The sequence below is a fragment of the Panicum virgatum genome, chromosome 1K, assembly GCF_016808335.1.
Source record: "Panicum virgatum strain AP13 chromosome 1K, P.virgatum_v5, whole genome shotgun sequence".
NCBI classification, from domain to species: Eukaryota; Viridiplantae; Streptophyta; class Magnoliopsida; order Poales; family Poaceae; genus Panicum; species Panicum virgatum.
In genome coordinates, this window is record NC_053136.1 from 5,791,036 (window position 1) to 5,817,951 (window position 26,916).

Consider the following 26,916-nt stretch of genomic DNA (forward strand, 5'->3'; position numbering starts at 1 on the left):
TAATTTATTCTAAAAATAAAATTATTGGCGTCCATTGCGACATGAAAATCTATGGTCAAATAATAAATTCTGGAGTGAATATACTCTTTATTGTAACCTGATGTTAGCAAATACATTGTTGTGTAATGTTTGAACCGTGAATGCACCAATTTATCAAGTTATTGCACTACATTAAGCATTTTCTAAATTGTTGGATCAATCTGCAGCCAGTTGTCAAGTTATTGTACTAAATTGAGCATTTTACAAGTTGTTGGACCAATTTATACCCACTTGCCAAGTTGTTGTATAATGAGTGCAATTTACTCTTTCGTTTTCATATTTTGACGACTCAATCAAGTACTGTGAGGATACATATTATCAAGGACGTGTAAGGACAGCATGTCCACGACTGTTAATGAAACCTCTTGGATGTATAAAACTAGCAAAGGAGGTATGCAGGAAAACATATCACGCTAAAGGAGCTCTTAAGTCACGACACCAGAAAAAGGCTTGGAAATTTGGATGTCCGTACCTTGTGCTTACGGCTAATCATAACATCGTGAAAAAAATTGGGTGCCCTGTGTTCTGAATGATGCCCGACAATAGGATTTGTTGATATCAGAACACCATTTGTGCTTTCCACAAAAAGGAACTGCTAAAAGAATCGCAGCCAGAACATAGACGCTGCAATTCATCACAAAATAAAAGTGTGCGCTGGCAATAGCAAATCAGCCAATGTACATTACGAAAGTCAAATCCTTCAACCGCATCCAAGTAGCATTCAGATATCAGACTTTACACCGAACACCAGTATATCCGGTTAGATAAAATGTTCTACTTGGTAACTAAAACCAAAAGAATATAGGGAACTGAGCTACACTCCACTGTTTACAGTGACATCCCCAGATCAAAACATTCTAAGACTTCTGGCACAACTTGCGCAATTAACTACAGGTGGTACTGAGCTTTGTTAGGCTAAGACATATCTTGTTTGCATTGACTTCAACTCTAGATCATAAGCCAGCGACGATGTAGCATTTCCTTGATTGCTGACCACAGCCTCAGAATTTATAGGCAGGGATCAAGGTAGCATGGTTAGAAGAAATCAGCACATAAAATTAATCAACACCATCTATGTGCACCAACACTATATTTTCAGCACTATCTGAACACTTGCCCGAGCAGCTTCACACCTGTGATTCTGCTCTTCTCTCATCCTGTCCCTGTTGTGCTGCTCCCTCGTCACCTGCACATGGAGACCCAAATCCAACACAAAATAACTTCATTCCATAAACAAGCAACATAAAGAAGCCAACTGCAGCTGGTGCAGATGAACCATATTTGCAACATCTCACAAAAAAAGAAAAAGAGAAGGTGAGATCCTTACGTTTGGGCCAACACCTTAGAATGAGATCCTTCAATTGAGTCTTTGGAACTGGAATGAACTTTCCAACAAAAGCCAAGGGCCAACTGCATGACCGGGCAATAGTTAATTACAAGCAAGCTACAGTCAATCTTCTATGAAACCCATCAAAACTAAATTCCCAGCATTTTCAACAAACTGCTTGGAGATAAAATTCTAAAATAGACTGTTGATAGAAATTAAGAAACTAAAATGCCTAAAGTCACTGGAGGCTGTGGATCAGGACAATAGTGCCATTTGTGTGAGAATAAGAATGAGAAAAATCTAGTGGAGTCCCGACGTGCACCTTCAAGACATTAGCTACAGACTAACCAGATCATAACAATTCACAAGAGGGGCAAGGGCATCAGATCACACATCAACATAGCAAAACCCATCAGTAAAGCTGGCTTAGTCTAAAATGTATCTGATTAAAGTTGAGGAGTATGATATCTGATTTTTTTCATATCAGGTGGTAGCATGGACTTTGCTCAGAAGTTTGGGAGGTTATCTAGACTTTCTTCCAAAAAATTATTCAGGAAGCATAACACATACCTACAACACAATGATGGTTCTTAAAGTGGAAAAGTATCCAAAAGTATCTTACCTTAGAAAAGCAATAACTACAGAAACAAGCCAAAGCTCCCAATCCAGTCTCACAGTTGATGTAAATTTACCAAGGAACTCAATGATTATCACCTGATATAAAAAATGACATGCCAGTCAAATGCTATATCCTTAACCTAAAATTATAAATTTACTGATACATTTACATAAAATCCTTTCTTACCTGCATCACAATGGTTATAGTCACTACTCCCAAGAAAAGATGATTTCTTGAAACTCCACTAAAGATGTTCAGCTCTTCTGGTTTACGAGAATTGAACTCATTAAACACCTATTGGAAAATGTGAAAAGTCAATGTTTTGTCAATTCCCAAAATGGCTTACACAAATGCTAACAATTACTAACATTTTCTATTCCTTGCTTCAAATGGAGAGGGAAAAAATTACATTCATAACGTAACTTCAAGGTCAAGGTCATAAATATGCCTTCAAATGTATTGAATTGAATAAAAGAGAAGGCAAAATCAGTTACCTGACATAAGACAAATGTATTGAATATAACTGTATTTTTCACTTTACTGGAGTTTTCTAATGTGTCTTGAGTCAAATGCAAAAGATTCCGGCCCCTGAAGTTGAGGGTGAGAAGAACAGCAACTTGAAAGACAGCCTGTGGTTACATAAATGTCAGTGTCTAATTAAAAAAGTAGCTCAATAACAGTTCAAAGTTAGTCAACATCTGGTAGGACCTTAATACCTGAATAAACAAGTTTCTCCACATGATATTAGTCACAAGAGGTTCTCTGCATCAAATTCCCATGAATTTTAGCCATTTAAGCATGTACAACAATTCTGTCAATAAGCAATTATGAAAAGAATGCAATGGCCAATGGATCCTTTTGTTTAAATTATTGTGGACTGCAAATGATCCAAAGAAACACTATTTCTTGCTGCTGCTTTCACCAGGAAATTACATTTTCAATACCAGCACAATGTTGCAACACATGTCAAGCTGAATGGTGAAGCTCAGGGAAAGGTTACAGTTACACAGCCCCTGATAAACCAGTAACAAGTAATCAACTAAGAAATAAGTGTGCAAATATGTACCAACGCTAAACACAGAATACTTACTACTACCTCTATCCCACAATATAAGCATTCCTAGCTATGTTTCTAGATGTCCAGGTTCATAGCATCTTCTATGTACCTGGACGGTACATGGCTAGAAATGCTTATATTCTGGGACGGAGGGAGTGCTTCCATTACAGAAATACATAACATAAAAAAAAACTCGATCAACCTTGGAGGAACTAAGTGGCATTGTAAAAATACGAGGTCCATTTTACAATCCTAAACAACTCACTTTGTCAACTTCAACCCCTGAACAAAAATTTAGATTGAATTCACTCGACCAAGCTATTTCAATCGGTCCAATTTACAACCTAACTAGATTTGTCCCCATTTTCCCCTAAGTACAAGGCAGGTTTTAAATTCAAATTTTGTGAGGTGATTGTATGATAGAGGACATGATAGTCTATGTTAGAAAATACTTCAAGAATTTTCCATCACCTCATGCAACTTTGTATCTATAGGGTTAATTCACAATTAGATGTTCCTAACCTGTAAAAAGATAATCATGAAAATTCTTAATGAAGTGTTAATCATTTTTACAGCTCTGTAGAAAACTAGAAACTTTGGTAAGCCAACAATTTTCTTACTGTCTTATGAATCATTCAGTACCTTTCTGGGTAAAGCGGGTGACTAAACCTAATGTTGGACCAAAACTACAAAGCAATAATCTTTCTTTTTGACCCGAAAAGAAATAATCTTGAACACGTGCAGATGCACACCTTACAAACTGATTCAAGTATCCAACAACCTTTATTAGTGTTGGGGTATATGTGAGCCCATTGTATAGAGGCCCATGTATAGGATCTATATATCCCACCCTTCTAGGGTTTGGAGGAATACAAGCTATTATTCTGCCCATCATGGTATCATTAGCCTAGGGTTAGGGATCCCTCTTCTCTCCTCCCTCTCCACCTCCCACCCGCCGGCAGCCATGGCCGGCCGCCGGCGCCCCCTCCTCTCTCCCCTTCCTCTTTCCCTCCCCTTCCTCCCCAGCTCCGGCAGCCTGGCGCGCCGCCGCCGCCTCCCTGGCGGATCCCGTCGCCGCGGGTGCATCCCCTGCTTTGGCAGCCTAGCGTGCCGCTGTCACCGCCGCCCTGGCGGATCCAGTCGCTGCGGGGGCAGGGGGCCGCGCCGCCGCCTTTTCCCTGCCCGACCCCGCCGCCGCCGCCTCTGGCTGGCGCGCACGGGCCGCGGGGGTCGCGGCCGCTGCCCTGGTCATTCTTGGGCCGGCGCCGGATGCGGGGGCCGTGGGGGCCGCGGGATCCGCCGCCGCGGGCGCCGCCGCCGACCCCTTCTGCTCGAGCAGGGGCCTCTCGTGCCGCCCCAGCAGGGTCCCCTGCTGCCCGATGCCGCCGCTGCCGCTGCTGCTGGGGCGGGGGTTGCGGGGGCCAGCAGCGCGCCGCCGCCGTCGATCCGGCCGTCCTGCGGGCCGCGGCACAGCTACTGCAGGCCGCGGGCGCCGATCCGGCCGCCCTGCAGGCCGCCGCCGCCGCTGCTGCAGCCCACTACGCCGCGATCGCCGCGGGCAAGCAGCCCGCCACCGACGCCGCGCCTGATGCCGCGTGGACCGGGCTCGGGATGTCGCTCGCGGATGCGCCGCTCTCCGCCGCCGCCCTCCGCGGGCAGCAGGCCGACACCGCTCTGCATGGCTGCCCAGGAGCGGCTCTGCATGGCTGCCCTCGCCTGGGAGCGCGAGCGCGCTGCGGCCGACGCCTCCGCTCTCCGGGTCGCCGAGGCGGAGCACTTCCTCCGCGTGTCCTCCGGCCAGCTCGTCGTTCCCGAGCACGGCGCCTCTTCCTCCCGCCAGGTCCCGCCCGCTGGATCTGGAGTCCGGTACGACCCGACCGACCCCATAGTCGCCCAGCTCCACCTCCAGGCCGCCGGCGTCCAGAACATCAGGGCCCTGGTCACCGTCCTCCTCGACCCGACGTCCTCCTCCTACGGATGCTGGTGGGACCAAGTCCTACTCGCCCTCCGCCGCTACGCCCTCGACGACCACGTCCTCCTCGACACGCCGACCGAGGCGCAGGACGTGGCGTGGACGTGGCGTGGCTGCGCCTCGACAGCGTCGCCATGTCCTGGATCTTCGGGACTATCTCCCTAGATCTTCAGGGCCTCGTCAGGACCCGCGGCGGCAGGCCTGGGTGGCGCTCGAGGGGCAGTTCCTCGGCAACGCCGAGTACCGGGCCCTCCAGCTCGACGCCACCTTCCGCACCTTCGTGCAGGGGGACCTCTCCGTTGGTGAGTACTGCCGGCGGATGAAGGGCACGGACGATGAAGGGATCCGGTGTCCGATCGGGTCTTGGTGCTCAATGTCCTACGTGGTCTGAGCAGCACCTATGACCACCTGAAGAGCTGGATCGCCCGCCAGAGGCCCTTCCCCTCCTTCCTGCAGGTCTGCGACAACCTCGCCCTTGAGATCACTAGGGTTCTCGCGCCCGAATCGTCCTCGTCCACCACCACCGCGCTCGTCGCTGCTCCATCGGCTTTCTCCGTCGCTCCTGCCACCTCTCTCCTTGGTGCTGCTCCCGCCGGGCAGACCGGAGGTGTGGGGGGCCGTGGACGTCGTGGGGGGGGCGGTGGTGGCCCTGCTTCTGGGGGTACCGGTACCGGTGGGGGCCGTCGGGGCGCGCCAACTCTGGCTCTTGCCCCTGCCCCTGGAGGTACGCCCTGGCCATCCTTCAGCAACCCATGGTCAGGGCGCATCTCGATGTGGCCGTTCCAGGGTCCGGGAAGGGGGCCTCGTCCTTAGCTCCAGCCGGCGGCCATCTTCACCGGTGCTGCTCCCCTCTCCGCGCCATACTGGACCCCGCCCGCTCAGCCCAGCCAGCAGCCAACCTGGCCTGGGGGGTGGGACCAGGCCGCTCTGGCGCAGTCCTTCAGCACCATGGGACTGACGTCGCCGGTCAGCACCGAGTGGATCGCCGACTCGGGTGCATCGTTCCACACCACTCCTGATGCGGGTATCCTCTCTTCCGTCCGACCCCCCCACCCCTCTTATCCTTCTTCTATCATGGTTGGTGATGGGTCTTGACTTCCTGTCACCGCCGTGAGTTCTGCTCTCGTCTTTCTAATGTTCTTGTTGCCTCCTCAAATGGTTCACATCCTTCTTTCTATTCGTCAGTTTACTGTTGACAACTCATGTTCTATCGAATTTGACTCTTCTGGTCTTACTGTGAAGGATTCGGCTTTCCGGCGTCCGCTCCTCAGATGTGACAGCCCGGGCCCCCTTTACACTCTTCGGCTTCCTGCTTCCGCTGCTCCATCTTCGACTTCTTCGTCGTCTACTGCTTTTGCCGTGACGCCTTCTTCCACCACCTGGCACCGCCGGCTTGGACACCCCGGCCGCGACGTTTTGGCTCAGCTTAGTCGTAGTACCGATGTTCCATGTACTAGGACTCCTGCTGGGGACCTCTGTCATGCGTGCCAGTTAGGTCGTCATGTTAGACTTCCATTTTCTTCTTCTTCTTCGCATGCTGCGCATGCTTTTGATCTTATTCACTGTGACCTGTGGACATCTCCTGTACTCAGCATGTCTGGCTACAAATATTATCTGGTCATTGTTGATGATTTTCTCATTACTCTTGGACTTTTCCTTTGCGCGCCAAGTCTGAGACCTCCCCGACCCTCCTCCACTTCTTTGCCTGGGTGTCCACTCAGTTCAGCCTCACCGTTAAGGCCGTCCAGTGTGACAACGGGCGTGAGTTCGATAACTCCACCTCCCGTTCCTTCTTCCTCTCTCGGGGTGTTCAGCTGCGTATGTCATGTCCGTATACCTCTCCTCAGAACGGCAAGGCTGAGCGGATGATTCGCACGACGAACGACGTCGTGCGTACCCTTCTGATCTAGGCCTCTCTGCCCCCCGCGCTTCTGGGCTGAGAGCCTCCACACCGCCACCTACTTGCTCAACCGCCCTCCGTCCACTGCTTCTCCTGCTCCCACTCCACACCACGCTCTCTTCGGTACCCCTCCTCGCTACGACCACCTTCGGGTCTTCGGGTGTGCGTGTTACCCTAACACCTCCGCCACCGCTTCTCACAAGCTGGCGCCCCGCTCGACTCGTTGTGTGTTCCTTGGGTACTCCCCTGACCACAAGGGGTACCGATGCTTTGATCTCACCTCTCGCCGCGTTCTGATCTCCCGACACGTCGTCTTTGACGAGTCGGATTTTCCCTACTCCACCTCCTACACACCTTCTCCTGACCCCGAGCTGGAGTCTCTGTTTCCGACTGACCCGGTGGTTCAGCCACCGTTACTTGTCTTTCCTTTCCCTGCAGGTTTTCCCGGCACACCGGCACCGCTTCCGGTGATCCCTGCTGCGCCGAGCGCGGCCCCGGTGCCCGCGGTCGTGCCACGCGCGGCCCCCGGACCTCCGGTCGTGCCGCGTGCGGACCCGGTGTCTCCTGCTGCGCCACGCGCGGCCCCAGTTCCTTTCCTGCACCTGCGCGGTACGCTCAGCCGGTGTAGGTGTACCGGCGTCGCTCGGCGCCGACACCGGTACCGCAGCGGTACGCTGAGCCGGTGCAGGTGTACCGACGTCATTCGGCGTCGACACCAGCGCCGCCTCCTGCTCCGGAGGCTCCTGCGACGCCTACACCGGAACCGCCGCTGCCGCCGCCTCCTCCGGCTCCCTCTCGAGCCGAGCCGGAGGTGTACCACCTGCCAGTCATCCATCGGGATCCTCGGCATATTCATCCTATGGTGACTCGGCGGATGGCGTCTCAGGCCGCGACTCTCAGCGCCACCGAGGGAGAGCCGCGGGTCTCTCCGGTACCCTCCTCTGTCCGCGACGCCTTGGCGGATCCTCACTGTCGTCGCACGATGGAAGAGGAGTACGCGACTCTTCTAGCCAACCAGACGTGAGACCTCGTGCCGCATCCGTCTGGTTGCAATGTGGTGACTGGCAAGTGGATCTGGACGCATAAGCATCGGGCTGACGGCACACTGGAGCGCTACAAGGCTCGTTGTGTTCTCCGGGGGTTCACTCAACGACCTGGTGTGGACTATGATGAGACCTTCAGCCCAGTGGTGAAGTCTGCTACTGTGCGCACGGTCCTCTCGCTTGCGCTCTCGCGCTCTTGGCCTGTGCACCAGCTGGACGTGAAGAATGCGTTTCTTCACGGCACTCTGTCAGAGACTGTCTACTGCTCTCAGCCAGCGAGATTTGTGGACTCGAGTCATCCGGATATGGTCTGCCGACTCAACAAGTCACTATGGTCTGAAGCAGGCTCCACGGGCCTGGTACTCTCGGTTCGCCACGTTCTTGCTGACATTGGGGTTCACCGAGGCCAACTCTGACACGTCTCTCTTCATCTACCGCCGTGGGGATGAGACTGCATATCTGCTGCTCTATGTCGATGACATTGTGCTCACAGCCTCCAGTCAGCAGTTACTTTAGACTCTCATCTCCTCTCTGCAGCAGGAATAATTTGCTATGAAGGATCTGGGTCAGCTCCACCACTTCTTGGGCGTCACTGTTGAGCATCGCCCGTCTGGTCATCTCCTTCACCGGCGGCAGTACGCACTCGATATTCTGGAGCGGGCTGGGATGACTGATTGCAAGCCCTGCTCCACTCCTGTCGACACTCAGGCGAAGCTATCTGCTGATCTGGGTGATCCGGTGGCTGATCCTACTGCCTACCGGAGTCTGGCTGGCGCTTTGCAGTACCTTACCTTCACCAGGCCGGACCTCACCTACGCTGTTCACCAGGTCTGTCTCCATATGCATGATCCCCGGGAGTCACACCTCGCTGCGCTGAAGCGTCTCCTCCACTACGTCCGTGGCACTGTGGACCTCGGCCTGGTGCTTCACCGCTCGTCCTCTGCTGAGCTGGTGGTCTACACCGACGCTGACTGGGTTGGCTGCCCGGACACTCGTCGCTCTACTTCCGGCTACGCCGTCTTCCTGGGCGGCAACTTGGTCTCCTGGTCGTCCAAGCGGCAGCCGGTTGTCTCCCGCTCCAGTACTGAGGCGGAGTACCGGGCTGTCGCTAACGGCGTGGCGGAGGCGTCCTGGCTACGACAGCTCTTGGCGGAGCTCCACAGCCCGCTCACCAAGAGCACGATCGTCTACTGCGACAACGTCAGCACCGTGTATCTCTCCACCAACCCCGTCCAGCATCAGCGGACGAAGCATGTGGAGATCGACCTACACTTCGTGCGCGACAGAGTCGCCATCGGCGATGTTCGGGTACTCCATGTCCCGACTACCTCCCAGTTTGCTGACATCTTCACCAAGGAGTTGCCCTTCTCGACCTTCTCGGAGTTTCGCTCCAGCCTCAACGTAACCGGTGGCTAGTTGTGGCTGTGAGGGGTATTTGCCCTTTGTACTCTATTTGTACTCTCTTCTTGTCCAGTCTTGAACACCGCTGTGCCGGTAGTTCAGACTGCGGCGGGGGAGGGAGTTGTTGGCTTTCTTGTTGTCCAGTCTTGAACACCGCTGCGCCGGTAGTTCAGACTGCAAGAGGGTGTTGGGGTATATGTGAGCCCATGTATAGAGGCCCATGTATAGGATCTATATATCCCACCCTTCTAGGGTTTGGAGAAATACAAGCTATTATTCTCTCCATCAATTAGCAGAAGAGAGCTATGAGATCCACAATTATGTCACTGTAGGTTGACTATTGAAGATTTTTAGGCATAAAGGCTGACTGCTAAGTGCTAACCAAATAAAAGACGATATTTACAAAATGTAGAGATACAGATTTTGTAACAGATAATGTTTCAAGAGCGAACGACCTACCTCCTTCCAACAGGCGGCCGCCTCATAAGTTGATCCGTTGGTGGTTCAGTAGCCAATGCAAGTGCACCAAGTGTGTCCATGATGAGATTAACCCAGAGAAGCTGTACACGAAACAGAAGGAAGCTAATATTTGTTGAACTCCAACTCAAATAAAAGCATAATACTTTAACTACACTTCTGTTCATTAACAATTTGATTTGGCCCATATCAAGTTGGCCATATTATTTTTGCAGTGCTCATCCTTGACATTTCCTTGTACACAATTATGGGATTTACATGGCATTACTCAAAAGAAATTATGTTATAATATTTATTACATCACATTTGTGCACATATCTTTAAAAGCTACCTTTGGATTATGTTCCTCTAACAAATTCTTGTTTACACATATTGCTCTTCTTTCACCAAGTCAAAGAACGCCACAATAAACTAGCAGGATTTTGTTCACAATAGTGGCACAAAATAGAGAGCAACTAGATTAGACAAGTGTACAATGCTAGCAATTACATACTTAAGTACAATCCTTTAATTTGGTTCAGAAAACTGGAAAGTGGGCACGGCAAGACTAAGTCAACTTGTCTCTAAGTATTCAAACTTCGGTACCATTTAAAATATCAATATGAATGGCACTAAATATCTTATTTGGTACAGCAGAAATGGTAGGAAAAGCATACTACAGATGTTCATACAAACCTGAACAGCATTTAGAGGAACATTTCCTGAGGAAACGGCAGCAACAACATTTATGACAAGAGCTGCAACATTTACAGTGAGCTGGAACTGAATAAACTTTTGGATATTTGCATAAACAGAGCGACCCCACCGGACTACCTAGAATATAAAACATGAAGAACATTTAAGGCAATCATTGTATTAGGTGCAGATTAGGAAGATAGTAGGTTCTACAAACTTTCCTAGTTCGAGAAAAAAACAAACTTTCCTAACCTTCACAACAGAAGAAAAATTATCATCTAGAATAATTATGTCTGAGCTCTCTTTAGCTACTTCTGTCCCTTGGATGCCCATAGCGAGACCAATATCTGCCTGAAAAATGGGAACAGTGATAGGTTGAAGGGGTGAAAAGGAAGAAAGAAACCTCATCACGTTAGTAGTACCAAATAGTGCAGAGTACCAATATACCATTACATGCATGGCTCATTCTTTTATTCATTCAAAATATGAACTCCCAATCAGCAATTTGTATGTACCTCATGCAATGCAGGAGCATCATTTGTTCCATCACCAGTAACAGCAACAACATGGCCTCTTTTCTTAAGAGCCTTTACTAGAAGAAGTTTGTCGTTAGGAGAAGATCGAGCCATCACCTGCAGTGCATTGAAACATGGTTAGTCCCAGTAGATCAGTCAAGTCAACAGTAAGAGCACATATTGAATAATATAAAGTATGTACTCCAAGATCAAACAGGAATACATGTCCTACTTAAATGGTGAAATAAAGAGTCAGAAATGCCTCGACAAATCCAGCTAGCAAGTTAGAGGATAACCAAAAGAGGTCAAAGTTTTGTATCATTTGTTTCAAATTTTCACATTTCTATCTACCATTAACAGTTGTGCATGAGACATTGTAACAGAATTATAGAACATAGGTCATCTACCTATGTATGCATCAGAAGTTAGGAATAGGGACATTAGCAGTTAAACTAGAGAAACAATGGCAACCACAAGAAGCAAGATTTGCAATGAGACAAACACCACACTCAAATATCCTTGAATCTGATCTCGAAGTTTAGAAAGTTGTGGATGAGTCGATAAGATAAAGGTAATAAACCAAAACAATATGTTGCATAGTATATACTACATATTAGTAATATACAGAACTACGATTCTATGAATGACAAGGCAAATGTGTCGAACTAAACTATGCAACATGATATCAAATATAATAACAATAGGTCCAGTCTTTTTCTTCAACCAAAACAGACAATAAGGTAAGGCAAGACAAAATGCACAAAATATTAACTCTAAGAATGATGAATCAACCGAAAACCCTAAAACATGTCCTTACATTGATAAACTAGGGAGATGTCCCTAATTCATATATATTGTTTAAGCACATAAGATGGATGTGGTCTTACAGAAATCTTTTCTGCAACGTCCTCCCTTTCAGTATCATTGTAAGCACGGAAAACTCTTCCCTCTATTATAGCTTGTGCAGATGCATCAGAGTCCTCAAGTATTCCACACTCAAGTGCTATTGCTCTAGCTGTCTTCAGATTATCTCCAGTTACCATCCGTACCTATTTATTTAGAAACCGCATAAGTCATGCTACAGTCAATGAGCAGGCACTCCAGTGCGCAAACGAAAATTTAGGAAAAGTTAATGGGGCCAAAATTTATGTACTTTCACAACCACTAAAAACAAATAAACAGCTTGAGTGTTGTTTGGAAGATTCACTTTATCATTTTGAGTTGAATCCTAAAAAAAAGGAATTATCAAACATCATACTAAGCTGCCCAGTAAAAAGAAAACAAATTCATGGAAATTTTAATAAAATCTTATGTTAATGGAGCTTAAATACATCTAAAGTTTTGTTTATTTGATATGGGTATTATATGATTAATAATATTTAATGATAAAAAATTTCACAAGAAATCACAGCACACTTATTTTCTGAGACAAATATGGCTTGTATTCTTTCTAAACAATCCCCATGCCCCTATAGGCATGAATGCAACACACATGCACACCTTTACACCAGCCTTTTTGCACAATTCAACAGCCTCTTTTACTTCAGGGCGGCAAGGATCCTGCAAATAAAAGGGGTAATTCAGCAACAAGCAGGGAACTACTAGAGCTAGAATATGCAACATAATTTACCATTTGCAAATTCTTGAACATATACCTTCATCCCTACAATTCCAATAAGCGTCAGGTCATTATCTGGCAGTTGCCAGTTGATTCTTTGTTCCTCACTTGGAAGATCCTCCAGACCAAGATTTCTATAAGCAAAAGCAATACATCTAAGACTTTGCTCAGCCATATCTTCTATAAATTTCTTGAGTTGATTAACCTGAAAGGTCAAAGTGGAGATGAGAACTTTCAAAATACATCTTCTGTTCTCGAAAACTGCATTCTAGCTTTCTTATGTCGCTTCTGAGATGATTTTTACCATATTTTCCTTATGTAACCCCAACCCCTCCCCATCATTGTCCATGACTTTTTCCAAGACCATTTACTATAATGGAGCAGCTTAAAAATCATCCTGAGTGCGATAAGTAACCTGACAAAGGCTCTGCATGAAGGTACTACGGTATTCTATATGTGTGCATTGGTTGTTGTACTTGTGCAAGATCCAAGAATGACATCTATTTTTAGGGATGGAGATGGAAAATTTGAAAAGGGGCCAGTGTTTCTACCTTATCAGGTGTCATTTCATGAATCGAGCCATCCGCGCCAATCCATCTTGTGCATAATGCAAGAACAATTTCAGCAGCTCCTTTCCAGTGTACATGAATATCCGAATCACTCTGAAAATGGCACATGAACAAGTTTACTGCAACCTTCAGTAAAAATTAAGTACCTCTGAGAATGCTTCAAGTCAAGATAGTTCAGATTTGGCCAACAATATATAGAGTACTAGATAATTGTGTAACCTTGAAATGTGGGACTAAACATGCGTGCTAGACATATTTCAGTGCTCCAGATATTATTTTGTGAACCAATAGTAAGTAATGAAGGATGTGAGAAAATACAAACAATCTTAACATGTAGGATGCACCAATTTATCCTAAAGTAACATTCTGAACTCAATAAATGTACAGAAACAGAGAGAAAAAGAAGGTAAATTTCGGTATGACATGTATCTAAATGAAATATGTAATGATTTTAAGTTCTATGGAGCCTTGCATTCTTAGCAAAGTCCCTCTATCAAAATACTTTGGCAACAAAGAAAGTTGGCATCGATCATTTTCAAGAAATAGGATGACATGAGTAATCTAATAATAAACTGGAGCTCTAGCAAACAACATAGACACAGTGAAGGAAATGAGGATAAAGTTACCACAGCCACTGCAACCCCAGCACGCTTTTTTTCAGAGTTGAAGGGAGAGACATGAATTATAGCTGATCGTGATCTCTCCTCCGTAAATTTCATCCGAAGCTATAGGCACCAATAGGTTAAAAAAATGGTTATCAGAATGAAAGAGAAATTTTAACAATATCACCAGAAATAGTAACAGCTAAGAAACTTTACTTCAAGACCCCAAGCAAGGATAGCCTTTTCCGTGGGTGAGCCAGTTATCTCGATGCTACCATCCTGATAAGTCAAAAATTATGATGTTATAGTAGGGGGTGCAAATATGAAATATGAGATTTTCTACTCAAAAAAATATGCCACTGTAACTAGCATAAACAATACAGCAGTAAAAGAAATCGAAGATGATAATTTGCTAACATTTTAGATATGCCAAAAGTAGAATACACGAAACATCTCAGAAGAAACAGCTCAATAGCTTCAACAATCACCAGCAATCAAAACTGAAAAATTGAATATATCCTAGCATGCCAAACTGGAAATGGGATAATTTTCTACCGTATTGATTATACACATAACCTTCTTGAACTATTATGGATTTATAGCATGCTGAGGTAGATAATAAGGGCAGATCACCTCATGTCATCAGGCTTCTTCTGTCAACTTAGAGGATCTGATGAAACCAATTTGGCTGGTAAAGCCCTTTGCTGTATTATTGTTCAATTCCCGACAGGGGCTATGTGGGTCTCTCTTTTACAGAGATGACTAAACTCCCAAGTCCCACGTAACATATCTTTACTTCCCTAACAAGCCATAAATCTGTCACACCCCGTCCTCCAAAACTGCACTGCCCAGCCCTTCCGAGGTGCAGGCTCGCGTGCACATAGCACCCTGCTTACACTTTCGTCCTCACTTCGTGTAAAAGGGTCAACCCAAAGGTGCTATGGCTGGAGGACAAATGCTTATAAGTTGGATTCACCCTTGCTCAACTGGCAATGTGGTACTAAACATGTGCACGCAGCAATCATGGGCCACTACTGGGCCACATCCAAATTGGGCCGGGTGTCAAAATCTATTACTTCCTAACTAATAGATATGATCCCAATAAAGTGGTCTCTATTCTAGAAACTATGCAATTAGATATAAAGTATTTGGGTATAATGTTCATGTGCTTGTGATTGTGCCTGTGCCAGCTACAGTAATAGGCCGCAACGTAAGCCCGCGTTAAAAAATAAATTGCAACTGACTTACAAATTATTTCATAACAGTAATTCAAGTTAATGTATGAAGGTAAAACGAGAGCATGCGACATTACCGGTGCCTCAAACACACTTCCTGAAGTATTCTGTGCAATTCCTTCAAGTAGTAGTGAGATTACACTAGGTGACAGGTTATCAACATTAGAAGGAGCTTGCAGCTTCACTTCGCCAACAATTGATTGCACAACGGTCATCTTGAACAGCAAAAAGTTCCAGAGAGTCAAGTAATCACAAAATCAAAGGCATTTATTACCTGCTAAGTACAAGGCCCATTGCAATCCTAAAAAAAGCTAACCTGATTTAATGTTAATGTACCAGTCTTGTCACTACAAATAGTAGTAGCTGAACCCATTGTTTCACAGGCAGAAAGCCTCCGCACCTGAAATTGACATGTTTAGCAACATGTGATAACCAAAAGGGTAAAGCATAAACTAATCTGGAGAAGTATGTACCAGTGCTTTGTCAGCCATCATTTTCTGCATGGAATAAGCCAGACTAGTGGAAGGGGAAAAGAAGACATTGAGAAATTAAATAAAATGGAATATGAAAAAGTCACAATATATTAACTCACGTTAGTGTGACAGCCAGTGGTAGGCCCTCAGGTACAGCGACAACAACAATGGTCACCTAGATAATTTAGCGCAGTATGAGATTTAATAAAAATTAGGTGCTTCAGATACACTAAAAATACCCACTACATACTGCAACAGTCAGTATCTTTATTGATCCAAATATTGCAGATTTCACACTTGTGCGCCCCTTGACAAACTGAACAGAGCCATCTGAATTTGTCGTATGTCCTGAAAAATACCTAGAACAAGAAAAAGATTCTAATTACACAAACATGCAGTGGATATATGTGGCAGAAAAAGATTTGTAATAAAGTCTCATGTCATCTGTGTCGCATATAGATCGGTTCCCTTAGCCATAGGTCATTTTTAATAGATAAGTGACATTATGTGATCAGTGGTGTATGCAATATGCATTGTAGCGCTTTGGCATTTCCAGAATACTAAGAGAACATAAGTTTAGTGTTGTGAATCAGTGTGAAAACCTGCATTTCAACTGTTTGGTTAGTTACCTGACCTATTCAAATTTAATCATCAAAAGACTTACAGACATTGTTATTACCTTGCAAAGAGGACTACAAGGACCATAGCAGCAACAGAAAGCCCTACGATACCTATGAATGTTGCTACTCCATTCAACCGTACCTTAAAGAGAAAAGATAAAGCCATGAGTAAATCATGAAATGTAGCTGAGATTTCACAGTTTTATATCACAATTCCTGGTCAAATCATCAGTAAAAGATAAAAGGGTGAAACCTGCAAAGGAGTTTCTTCGTTGTTATCTTCTGAAATGCTGGCCATTAATAAACCCCACTCAGTGTTAAGGCCAACTGCAGTTACCTGCAAAGGATTGAAAAAGGTCACAAACACAAAATACCCAGGGCCTGATTGCAAAGCTAGCACATCTCTTAGGGTGGCAGGACCTAGCATGCATTAATTAAAAACCCATAGACACAAATGAACAAGGAATATGGAATAGGTCCATTTAAATTCTAATCCCCCCCCACCCCAAAAAAAAAAAAAAAGAAAAAGAAAAATGGTGTAGCCTTAGACATTCCAAAACATAAATATCTGCACCCTTATATGACTTTAGGTGGCGATTTTGCACCTTGAATCCAATTAGGGCTATTTTGTCCACATCAATGATGATGTCTATTAGCACCTAATCATCAAGAAGGTCACTAGGAGAGAGACTGAAGAAGTCCTACTTGCAGATGGCCAGCACAGCTAAATTGATAAAGCAGTCACAGAGCTGCTGGAGCCATACAACGGTGAGCCATAAAACTGTATTTCACGTTCAGTAGGAGCTGGCATACTAGAGGAAGGGAATTGCATGGCAAGAACTGTGAGAAGAAGAAAAGAAATAAACCGGATACCCTTTTGTAGTTGTAAGTGAACCATTCGAAAGGTTCTCGGGACAGGGTAAAAGTAGACTTAAATAATCTAATTAAACAGATGGCATTCCCTTAACAGCCTCTTTTTCTTTAGGAACATGTAAGTTTCAGAACATATCAGAAGAATAAGCAAGGAGGCAAAATATGATGACTCACCAACATGGTACCATAACCATCAGCAACTTTGCATCCAGCCATTAAAAAAGGTGTCTTCTGATCCTTCATAACCTAACAGAAGAAGCGTTGTTTAGTGTTAACCATGGGGAAACTAATTCTAGGTCGAGTAAACTGCAACATGTCACTTACAAACTTGCTTTCCCCAGTCATACTGGACTCATCAATGGCAAGAGAATGACTGCTGATTACAACACCATCAGCTGGAACCTAAAAGTTCATTTGGGTCCCAATATAGGTCAGAAATGCAAACACTGTAATCATAAATCAAAGCAAAATATGTTTGCTTGCTTACCTGATCACCAATATTTAAAGCCACTACATCACCAACTACAATATCAAATATTGACACTTGAATCCTTCTGCCACCCCTAATAACCTGAATACAACGGAACAATGAAACTAAATTAGAGTGCTAAAATCTATGGACCACAATTTTACTTGGTTGTTCCATATCACAAACCTCCACTTGTATGTTTTGCTTCTCCTCATTGAGGTGTTGAAACTGCAGGGACTGCTTGTAGTCACTGACAGCTAGCGCAATAAGAGAAAAGAAAATAGTTAGGGGTGGCATTTTTATTCTCAATGGATTATCAATCAGCAAAGGAAAAAAATTGAAGAGTACAAGAAAACACTATACAGAAATCTGGCAGCAACGATCTATTATGTATCACCCAAAAACCAATGCAAAAGGCAAAGTGCAAACATATTACTAAAGGTGAAGGGTAAAAACAAATCTGGATTGCATCTCCCAAAACTACAGAATTTACTCAGAGAGCTCAATAACCATGAGTAAAACCATGATTTGCATCATCCTATTAATATTCCAACTATTTCATTGCTAATACAAAATCAGTAAGTACAGGTATAAGGTGTGAAAAACAAGCACCATACCAGTAACGAGTATCACAAGAAATACAGCAAATACAATACTTGTGCCATCATACCATCCTTCTTTGATACCCTGGTCAAAATTTAGAGTTAGAAATAAATAAAAATATAGGACTAAAAGTATAACTGCATAGGTAAATTGCTCAGCTTAAACGTTGTTTATGAAAGCTTATAAAACAGATTTCAAATACACAAGGGGATAAGCATAAATAACAAACAATTGACAAAACATAACACAAAAGGAATAAGAAAAAACATAGAACAGTATAAAGGAATCGACCTCTGTTGCAATGCCCAAAACTAGAGAAATTACTGCAGCTATGATAAGGACAACTAGCGTCATATCCTGGCAGGCCTCCCAAAGAAAAACCTGTACTCACAAAATGAATCCCAACCAAAAGAACAAAAAATAGTTAGGCATTGAAATAGCAATAACTTAAGTAGCGTAATCACAGTTAAATTGGGAAAAGAAGCTTGCCCAAAAGCTCCTTCCTTTCTTGCGAGGATATCTATTAGCCCCAAAAGCATTTGCCCTGCATGACAAATCTGCCTCATCGCCATGAATTCCCTTCTCTAAGTTGGTTTTCAGTAAATTTGCAAGCCCTTTAACCTAATTTTCAAAGAAGACAGGCATGCATTAATTGGATGTCCATAAATTGTGACTTAAATTTACTTTCAAAGATGAATGATACATGCCCCTCCATATTCTTGCAGAGCAACATAATTATGATCCCTAGTCATCACTGTCAGCTGCTCCTCTCCGATTCCGAATCCCCGTGGTAGAATTTCTGCACAGAAAGAAAATAATAAAGTACTACAAAAGTAGTATTGTCATTTTTTCACAACTACATATCAAGATGCTGCTAGATCCTTAACTTAACAGCAACCAATCCTTGACAAAGATGTTGATCATGGGATATATGTCGGTCAAAATTACAACTACGATACTGACACTCTGTTATCTCTGAAACCTAAAAGGCATCCATTCTCCAAAGCAGTTACCTGGTAATTCCCTATCACCATTCTGCTTTTCCCCAGCCTCTTTGAAAAGTAATGCAGCCTGATTGTATTCAAAATTAAAAATTAACAATCAAGAAAAGTGTAGCATTGTACAAAAACACATTTCAGAAACAACATAGAAACTAGAAAGTATACCCGTATGACTTGAGCATGGGCCCTAATCTTCCTCCTTATTTGTTCCTTTTCCTCCTCCTTTTTTAGGTCAAGCGTATATCTGAATCGTCGAGAAGCATTGAGGACAAGTGCAGCTTGCTGCGAAAGGGGAAAAAACATAATAATAACGTGTAAAAAATAGTGCACAGATTACAACAGTTATGACTGCATTTGCAGTAGCATTAGTTGAAGCAAATATTTGGAACAAGCATATCTAAAGCATTGAAAACATGCATGAATTCATTAAGGATTTCATTTCCCTCGATTGCTGTTTGTTAAAATAAGGTACTCCATCTTGTCTTAAAAGAAAGGGTGCTTCCCTGGGATCTTTGTTATTAGAATCTGCGCACTCCAGCTATTTGGCAATCAATATAAATTGGCCATGTGCCTATATGTATGCAAACTACATCACTTGACACTTGATGTTAACATATTTTTACAATATTATAAATTCACCAAGTTTTACTAACATATATATATCACAGTAGCAGTCAAAGTTATATTATGGAGAGCATGAAAATTCAGTAACATCAAACGAAGGAAAATGGACACTGACTGTTAGCCAACCAAATTACCACGTACACATTGGTTGGATTATGCAACAATATAGCAGATTCGAAGCACTAGAATTCAGGCCCACAATTGACACTATTCCAAAGAAATCAACATTTCTTCAAAAAGAATGCTAATATCAGATTAGCAAGCCCTCATGTATGGGTGGACTTCTATCTAAATCACAAAGCATAACAGATGTTAACAAAGAAATCAACTAGCTAACATGTAGGTTGCTTCAACTTTAATGGTACCATTTTTTCAAGAAATTACAGTTAATTGTATTTTCCTTTCAAAGGAGAGACGGAGAGATGGAAAAATGAACAGTAAGAATTATTTTAAAAGAACACATTGCACATAAAACAGCAGGCCTTCGATCGACAAATGAATGCTCTAAATTTAGTTACAGAGCAGATAACCCACTGACAACCAACAGGGACAATAAGAGGATAAATGGTCATTAGGTATTAGTGATGGAGAGAATAATGAGATGTATTCCTCCAAACCCTAGAAGGGTGGGATATATAGTTCTTATACATGGGCCTCTAGATGGGCCTCTATACATGGGCTCACATATACACCAACACCCCCCCCCCCGCGCAGTCTGAACTACCGGCGCAGCGGTGTTCAAGACAGGACAACAAGAAAGCCAACACCCCCACCCCCCCACCCCGCAGTCTGAACTACCGTCGCAGCGGTGTTCAAGACTGGACAAGAAGAAAGTACAAAGGGCAAATACCCCCCGCAGCCACAACTAGCCACCTGCTACGTTGAGGCTGGAGCGAAACTCCGAGAAGGTCGAGGAGGGTAGTCCCTTGGTGAAGATGTCGGCAAATTGGGAGGTGGTCGGGACATGGAGAACCCGAACATCGCCAACGGCGACCCAGTCGTGCACGAAGTGCAAGAAAATCTCCACGTGTTTCGTCCGCTGATGCTGAACGGGGTTGGTGGAGAGGTACACGGCGCTGACGTTGTCGCAGTAGACGAGCGTGCTCTTGGCGAGTGGGCTGTGGAGCTCTGCCAAGAGCTGTCGGTACTCCGTTAGCGACAGCCCGGTACTCCGCCTTCGCACTGGAGCGGGAGACAACCGGCTGCCGCTTGGACGACCAGGAGACCAGGTTGCCGCCCAGGAAGACGGCGTAGCCAGAAGTGCGGCGAGTGTCCGGGCAGCCAGCCCAGTCAGCGTCGGTGTAGACCACCAGCTCAGAGGTGGGAAAGCGGTGAAGAACCAAGACAAAGCCAACTGTGCCACGGACGTAGCGGAGGAGACGCTTCAGCACAGCAAGGTGAGACTCCTGGGGATCATGCATGTGAAGACAGACCTGCTGAACGGCATAGGTGAAATCCGGCCGGGTGAAGATCAGGTACTGCAAGGCACCGGCAAGGCTCCGGTAGGCAGTAGGATCAGCCACGGGATCACCCAGATCAGCAGACAGCTTCGCTTGAGTATCGACAGGAGTGGAGCATGGCTTGCAATCAGTCATCCCAGCCCGCTCCAGAATGTCGAGTGCATACTGCCGCTGGTGAAGGAACAGGCCAGACGGGCGAGTCTCAACAGTAACGCCCAAGAAGTGGTGGAGCTGACCAAGATCCTTCATAGCAAACTCCTGCTGCAGAGAGGAGATGACGCGCTCAAGCAACTGCTGACTGGAGGCGGTGAGCACAATATCATCCACATAGAGCAGCAGGTAGGCAATCTCATCCTCACGGCGGTAGATGAACAGAGAAGTGTCAGCCCTGGCCTCGGTGAATCCCAAAGTCAGCAAAAACGTGGCAAACCGAGAGTACCAAGCCGGAGGAGCCTGCTTCAGACCATAGAGGGACTTGTTGAGCCGGCAGACAATGTCCGGACGACTCGAGTCCACAAATCCCGCTGACTGAGAGCAGTACATTGTCTCTGACAGAGTGCCGTGAAGAAAGGCATTCTTCACATCCAGCTGGTGCACAGGCCAGGAGCGAGAGAGTGCGAGCGAGAGGACCGTGCGCACAGTAGCAGGCTTCACCACTGGACTGAAGGTCTCATCGTAGTCCACACCAGGCCGCTGGGTGAAACCTCGGAGAACCCAGCGAGCTTTGTAGCGCTCCAGTGTGCCATCAGCCCGACGCTTATGCGTCCAGATCCACTTGCCGGTGACCACATTGCAACCAGACGGACGCGGCACGAGGTCCTACGTCTGGTTGGCAAGGAGAGCCGCGTACTCCTCTTCCATCGCACGACGCCAGTGAGGATCCGCCAGGGCATCGCGGACAAAGGAGGGTACCGGAGAGACACGCGGCTCGCCCTCGGTGGCGGAGAGAGTCGCGGCCTGAGACGCCATCCGCCGAGTCACCTTGGGATGGATATGCCGAGGATCCTGATGGATGACTGGCGGGTGGTACACCGCCGGCTCGACTCGAGAGCGAGTCGGCGAAGGCGGCGGCGGCGACGGCTCCGGTGTAGGAGGCGGCAGCGACGACTCCGGTGTAGGCACCGCAGGAGCCTTCGGAGCCGGAGGCGGCACCGGTGTCGGCGCCGAACGACGCCGGTACACCTGCACCGGCTGAGCGTACCGCGGCGGCGCCGGTGTCGGCGCCAAACGACGCCTGTACACCTGCACCGGCTGAGCGTACCGCGCAGGTGCAGGGGAAGGCACCGGGGCCGCGCGTGGCGCAGCAGGAGACACTGGGTCCGCGCGCGGCACGACCGGAGGTCCGGGGGCCGCGCGTGGCGCGACTGCGGGCACCGGGGCCGCGTTCGGCGCAGCAGGGATCACCGGAAGCGGTGCCGGCGTGCTGGGAAAACCTGCAGGAAAAGGACAGACAGGTAATGGTGGCTGAACCACCGGGTCAGGAGAGGGTGTGGAGGAGGTGGAGTAGGGGAAATCCGACTCGTCAAAGATGACGTGTCGGGAGATCAGGACGCGGCGAGAGGCGAGGTCAAAGCATCGGTACCCCTTGTGGTCAGGGGAGTAACCAAGAAACACACAAAGAGTCGAGCGGGGCGCCAGCTTGTGAGGAGCAGTGGCGGAGGTGTTAGGATAACACGCACACCCGAAGACCCGAAGGTGGTCGTAGCGAGGGGTACCGAAAAGAGCGTGGTGTGAAGTGGGAGCAGGAGAAGCAGTGGACGGAAGGCGGTTAAGCAAGTAGGTGGTGGTGTGGAGGCTCTCAGCCCAGAAGCGCGGGGGCAGAGAGGCCTGGATCAGAAGAGTGCGCACGACGTCGTTCGTCGTGCGAATCATCCGCTCAGCCTTGCCGTTCTGAGGAGAAGTATACGGACAAGACATACGCAGCTGAACACCCCGAAAGAGGAAGAAGGAACGAGAAGTGGAGTTATCGAATTTCCGCCCGTTGTAACACTGGACGGCCTTAATGGTAAGGCCGAACTAAGTGGACACCCAGGCAAAGAAGCAGAGGAGGGTGGGGAAGGTCTCAGACTTTGCGCGCAAAGGAAAAGTCCAAGAGTAGTGTGAGAAATCATCGACCACCACCAGATAGTATCTATAGCCAGAAAGGCTAAGAATAGGATAAGTCCACGGGTCACAGTGAACAAGATCAAAGGCATGCGTCGCATGCGAAGAAGAAGAAAAAGGGAGTCGAACTTGACGACCAAGCTGGCACGCATGACAGAGGTGCTTAGCAGGAACCCTAATACCAGGAACATCGGTACTACGACTGAGCTGAGGCAGAACGTCGCGGCCGGGGTGACCAAGACGGCGGTGCTAGGTGGTGAAAGACGGCGTCGCGACAAAAGCGGCAGACGAAGAAGAAGGCGAAGGCGGAGCAGCGGAAGACGGGAGGCGAAGAGTGTAAAGGGGCTCCGGGCTGTCACATCGGAGGAGCGGATGCCGGGAGGCCGAATCCTTTACAGTGAGGCAAGAAGAGTCAAATTCGATGAAATAAGAATTATCAGCTGTAAACTGACGAATAGAAAGAAGGTTATTAACCATCTGAGGAGCAACAAGGACATTGGGAAGACGAAAAGAACCAGGAGCAGAACCCACGGCGGTGACAGGAAGGCAATACCCGTCACCAACCATGATGGAAGAAGGACAAGAGGGGTGTGGGGGTCGGACAGAAGAGAGGATACCGGCATCTGGGGTGGTGTGGAAGGAGGCACCCGAGTTGGCGATCCACTCGGTGCTGACCGGTGGCGTCAGCCCCATGGCGCTGAAAGACTGCGCCAGTGCGGCCTGGTCCCACCCCCCAGGCCAGGTCGGCTGCTGGCTAGGCTGAGCGGGCGGGGTCTAGAACGGCGCAACCGCGGGGGGCATGCCGAACACAGGCCACGCGGGCGCGGGCACGGGTGCGCGCGCCATGGCCGTCGCGGGCGCAGGCACGGGTAGCACAGCAGAGGCAACGGCCCGCGCGGGGTCCCTGGGCGCGACAGCCTGCGCGGCGCGCGCGGCGCCAGGGGCCCTGGGAGAGGCGGATCCGGCGACCGGGGCGGCGGCGGCCTGCGCGGCGCAAGCAGCGGCGTCCCTGGGCGCGACGGCCTGCGCGGCGTGCGCAGCGGCGAGGGAGGCGGCGGCCTGCGCGGGTTGCGCGGCGGGCGCGACGGCCTGCGCGGCGTGCGCGGCGGCGAGAGAGGCGGCGGCCCGCGCGGCCTGCGCGGCGGGTGCGACGGCGGCGTGCGTGGCGGGCGCGACGGCCTGCGCGGCGTGCGCCTGCGCAGCCTGGGCGAGCTTGGCCTCGAGGTCCCGCAGTATCTCCTGCGCGCGCTCGTAGGCCTTGAGGTGCGAGGCGGCGCCGCGCAGGTCGTCGACCGCGGCGGGGAGCACCGGCTTGCAGGGGCGCGCCGGGCCGCGCCAGGCCGAGGCGGCCGCGGGCTGCCCGGACGGTGGCTGCAGCTGCTCCGGAGGTCCCGACGGCAGGGGAAACGACGGATCGGGCCCCGGGGGCGCCGGATCGGGCCCGGGCGGTGAAGGGGGCGTTGGATCGGGTCCCCCCGCGCCCGCCGCCCCCCCCCCCGGCCCCTGCACCCGCAGGCAGAGCAGGAATGGCGGCAAGGGCGGCGGCCACAAGGGTCCGGGCCGCGCCCCCCGTGCCAGTGGCCGCAGCGGCGGCAGCGGTGGCGGCTGGGTCCTGGTGCCGTGCGCCCGCGCCTCCCGCGCGCGCGCCGGCGGCGGCGGCTGCGTGGTCGGGCAGAAGCAGGGGAGGCGGCCGGCGGAAGGTACCCCAGGCGGCGGCTGCTGCAAGAACAGGGGATCCGGCCGGAGCAGGGGTAGTGGAGGGACGGGAAGGAGGAAAGGGGAGGAGGGGCCGGCGGCCGGCCATGGCTGCCGGCGGCGGCGGCGGCTGGAGGGTGGAGAGAGGAGGGAGGAACCCTAGGCTAATGATACCATGATGGAGAGAATAATGAGATGTATTCCTCCAAACCCTAAAAGGGTGGGATATATAGTTCCTATACATGAGCCTCTATACATGGGCTCACATATACACCAACAATTAGGTTGGATTTTGTCGTGTCAACCATCAAGTCCACTGGTTTTTCGTTGTGTCCATTCTAACATTGTTAGATGGTTTTGTAGTGCCAACTCCTACAGTTCATCTGCCCCAGATTTTATTCATTCTAAACCTTCATTCTTTTAAACTTATTAGCAAGCAGCAACATGGTATTTGCTTCAGGTGTTAAGTCTACCCAATAGACTAATCCTATCAGCAAACCAATTTCTGACTTGGCAGTCCCTGTTGTTGGCTCTACACAACACATGCTACCAAAGGGCTAAGGAGGTGTTGGTATGCTCGGATGACTCACAGAATATTGAGGAAGCTAAACATTTCAGGATTTGTGGGGGTAGCAGTGGAAGTGTGAAACACTTCAAATATCATCTTCACCTAGTCTTTTTTTCTTTTTCCTGTTGAGTGAAACCAGAGTATCTCTTTACGAAACAAAAGCAAAAGTGCAACATCCGGCAGTACCCAAAGAGTGCCGACTATTAGACTTACCAGTGCTGGTTCATCTCACTAAATTTTGGGTTGGGTGTGAAGTGAATTGGGACAGTTAAGGTTTACAACATTCAGAACTACAAATAGTTTACTTACTAAACCAAACGCCATGACAATATATGCTTCACTAAATCGGACACCAGCACATATATACTAATAATAGCCAAATTCCCGTATGAGACCAGCACATATATAATTAGTAATGTGGACGATATTAAACCGCATTGCATAGAATTATACTACAAAACGACTACAAAAAAAGCAAGCACAGCGAGTTCAAATTGTGGCCGGGAAATGGGGGGTCAGGTACTCACCCTCCAGCGCCGCAGCCGCTCGACGGGGGCGCCCTTGGCGGGGATGTCGAAGGGGTCGGCGTCCGGACCCCGCACGTCGATGCCGAGCACGTCGGCGCAGTCGTCGACGAGATTGTCGGCGCAGTCGTCGTCGATCTCGTCGCGGCGGCGCTGGTACCGCCCGGGCGACGCCTCGGGCTGCTGCCCCCCGGGCATCGCCGCGCCGCTTCCTCAGGAGAGATGACACCGCACCCCTCCCCGATCTGCAGCCACATTTCCACAGTCAAGCAGCGCATGAGCAACCCAACCCACGAATTCAAAAAAAAAAAAACGAGCGGAGCAACCCCGCACGGCGAGCGGAGTGCAGTACGGCAGCCACCTCGGGGCGGGCGCGCGCGCGCGCGGCGAGAGCTACAGGGCTCCGGCGACGGAGCGGAGGCGGAGCGGGTCGCCGTGGAAGGGGTAGCGGTAGGGGGTAGCGGTGGCGAGGTGGGGGAGTGGGGGGAGGACGGAGGAGGCGTGCGGCGGAGGAAACGAAGCGAATCGGGCGCTTGTCTCGCTCGCTTTCGGAGTTTCCGCGTTGCTTCCCCGCTCGCCTGCCTTTTCCTTCCCGCTTCACGCTCCCGAAGCCCTCGCCCGCTCGCTCCTCTTTTGCCGTTTGCTTTTGCCCGCCGCGCCTTTAACCCCCGCGCTCGAGCTCGCGGAGCGGCGGGGTTCCGGTGACGGATCGGCTCCCTTTCGGCCGACGCCGAGAGGGGGCGATACAAAGAAGGCCGAGACGGGAAAGAAGGCCGGCGAGCGGCGAGGGAAACGGAGCCCGGGGACGACGACGCCGCTGGGCTGGACGGGACGTCGCGTCCAGTCGCAGTCGT

The 26,916-nt window shown here is 48.7% G+C and overlaps 1 protein-coding gene across 3 annotated transcripts; it reads right to left on the reverse strand.

Annotated features, from left to right (window-relative positions):
• Window positions 1–689: 689 nt before the first annotated feature.
• On the reverse strand, window positions 690–26,916 carry LOC120669804 (calcium-transporting ATPase 5, plasma membrane-type-like). 3 transcript variants are annotated; one of them, XM_039949683.1, is made up of 35 exons: window positions 26,424–26,908; window positions 26,066–26,307; window positions 19,254–19,370; window positions 19,101–19,158; window positions 18,795–18,886; window positions 18,577–18,708; window positions 18,379–18,468; window positions 18,102–18,171; window positions 17,671–17,741; window positions 17,503–17,586; window positions 17,340–17,417; window positions 17,190–17,261; window positions 16,396–16,479; window positions 16,202–16,284; window positions 15,773–15,881; window positions 15,642–15,697; window positions 15,523–15,565; window positions 15,366–15,449; window positions 15,127–15,264; window positions 14,031–14,093; window positions 13,839–13,937; window positions 13,195–13,305; window positions 12,681–12,848; window positions 12,526–12,585; window positions 11,913–12,074; window positions 11,026–11,142; window positions 10,763–10,861; window positions 10,511–10,648; window positions 9,818–9,918; window positions 2,702–2,747; window positions 2,480–2,614; window positions 2,172–2,279; window positions 1,989–2,080; window positions 1,367–1,449; window positions 690–1,225 (listed from the first exon to the last, which is right to left on the reverse strand). In XM_039949683.1, the coding sequence occupies exons 2-35, from the start codon at window positions 26,258–26,260 to the stop codon at window positions 1,167–1,169; spliced, it is 3,297 nt and encodes a 1,098-aa protein (XP_039805617.1). In that variant the 5' UTR covers window positions 26,261–26,307; window positions 26,424–26,908; the 3' UTR covers window positions 690–1,166. The 3 variants fall into 3 exon arrangements, 2 of the variants coding, with proteins under 2 accessions (XP_039805617.1, XP_039805690.1); XR_005672883.1 differs by having other exon boundaries at window positions 716–1,225; window positions 2,702–2,796; window positions 26,424–26,847; XM_039949756.1 differs by lacking the exons at window positions 690–1,225; window positions 1,367–1,449; window positions 1,989–2,080; ... (1 more) ...; window positions 2,480–2,614; window positions 2,702–2,747 and adding an exon at window positions 2,809–2,998 and having other exon boundaries at window positions 26,424–26,916.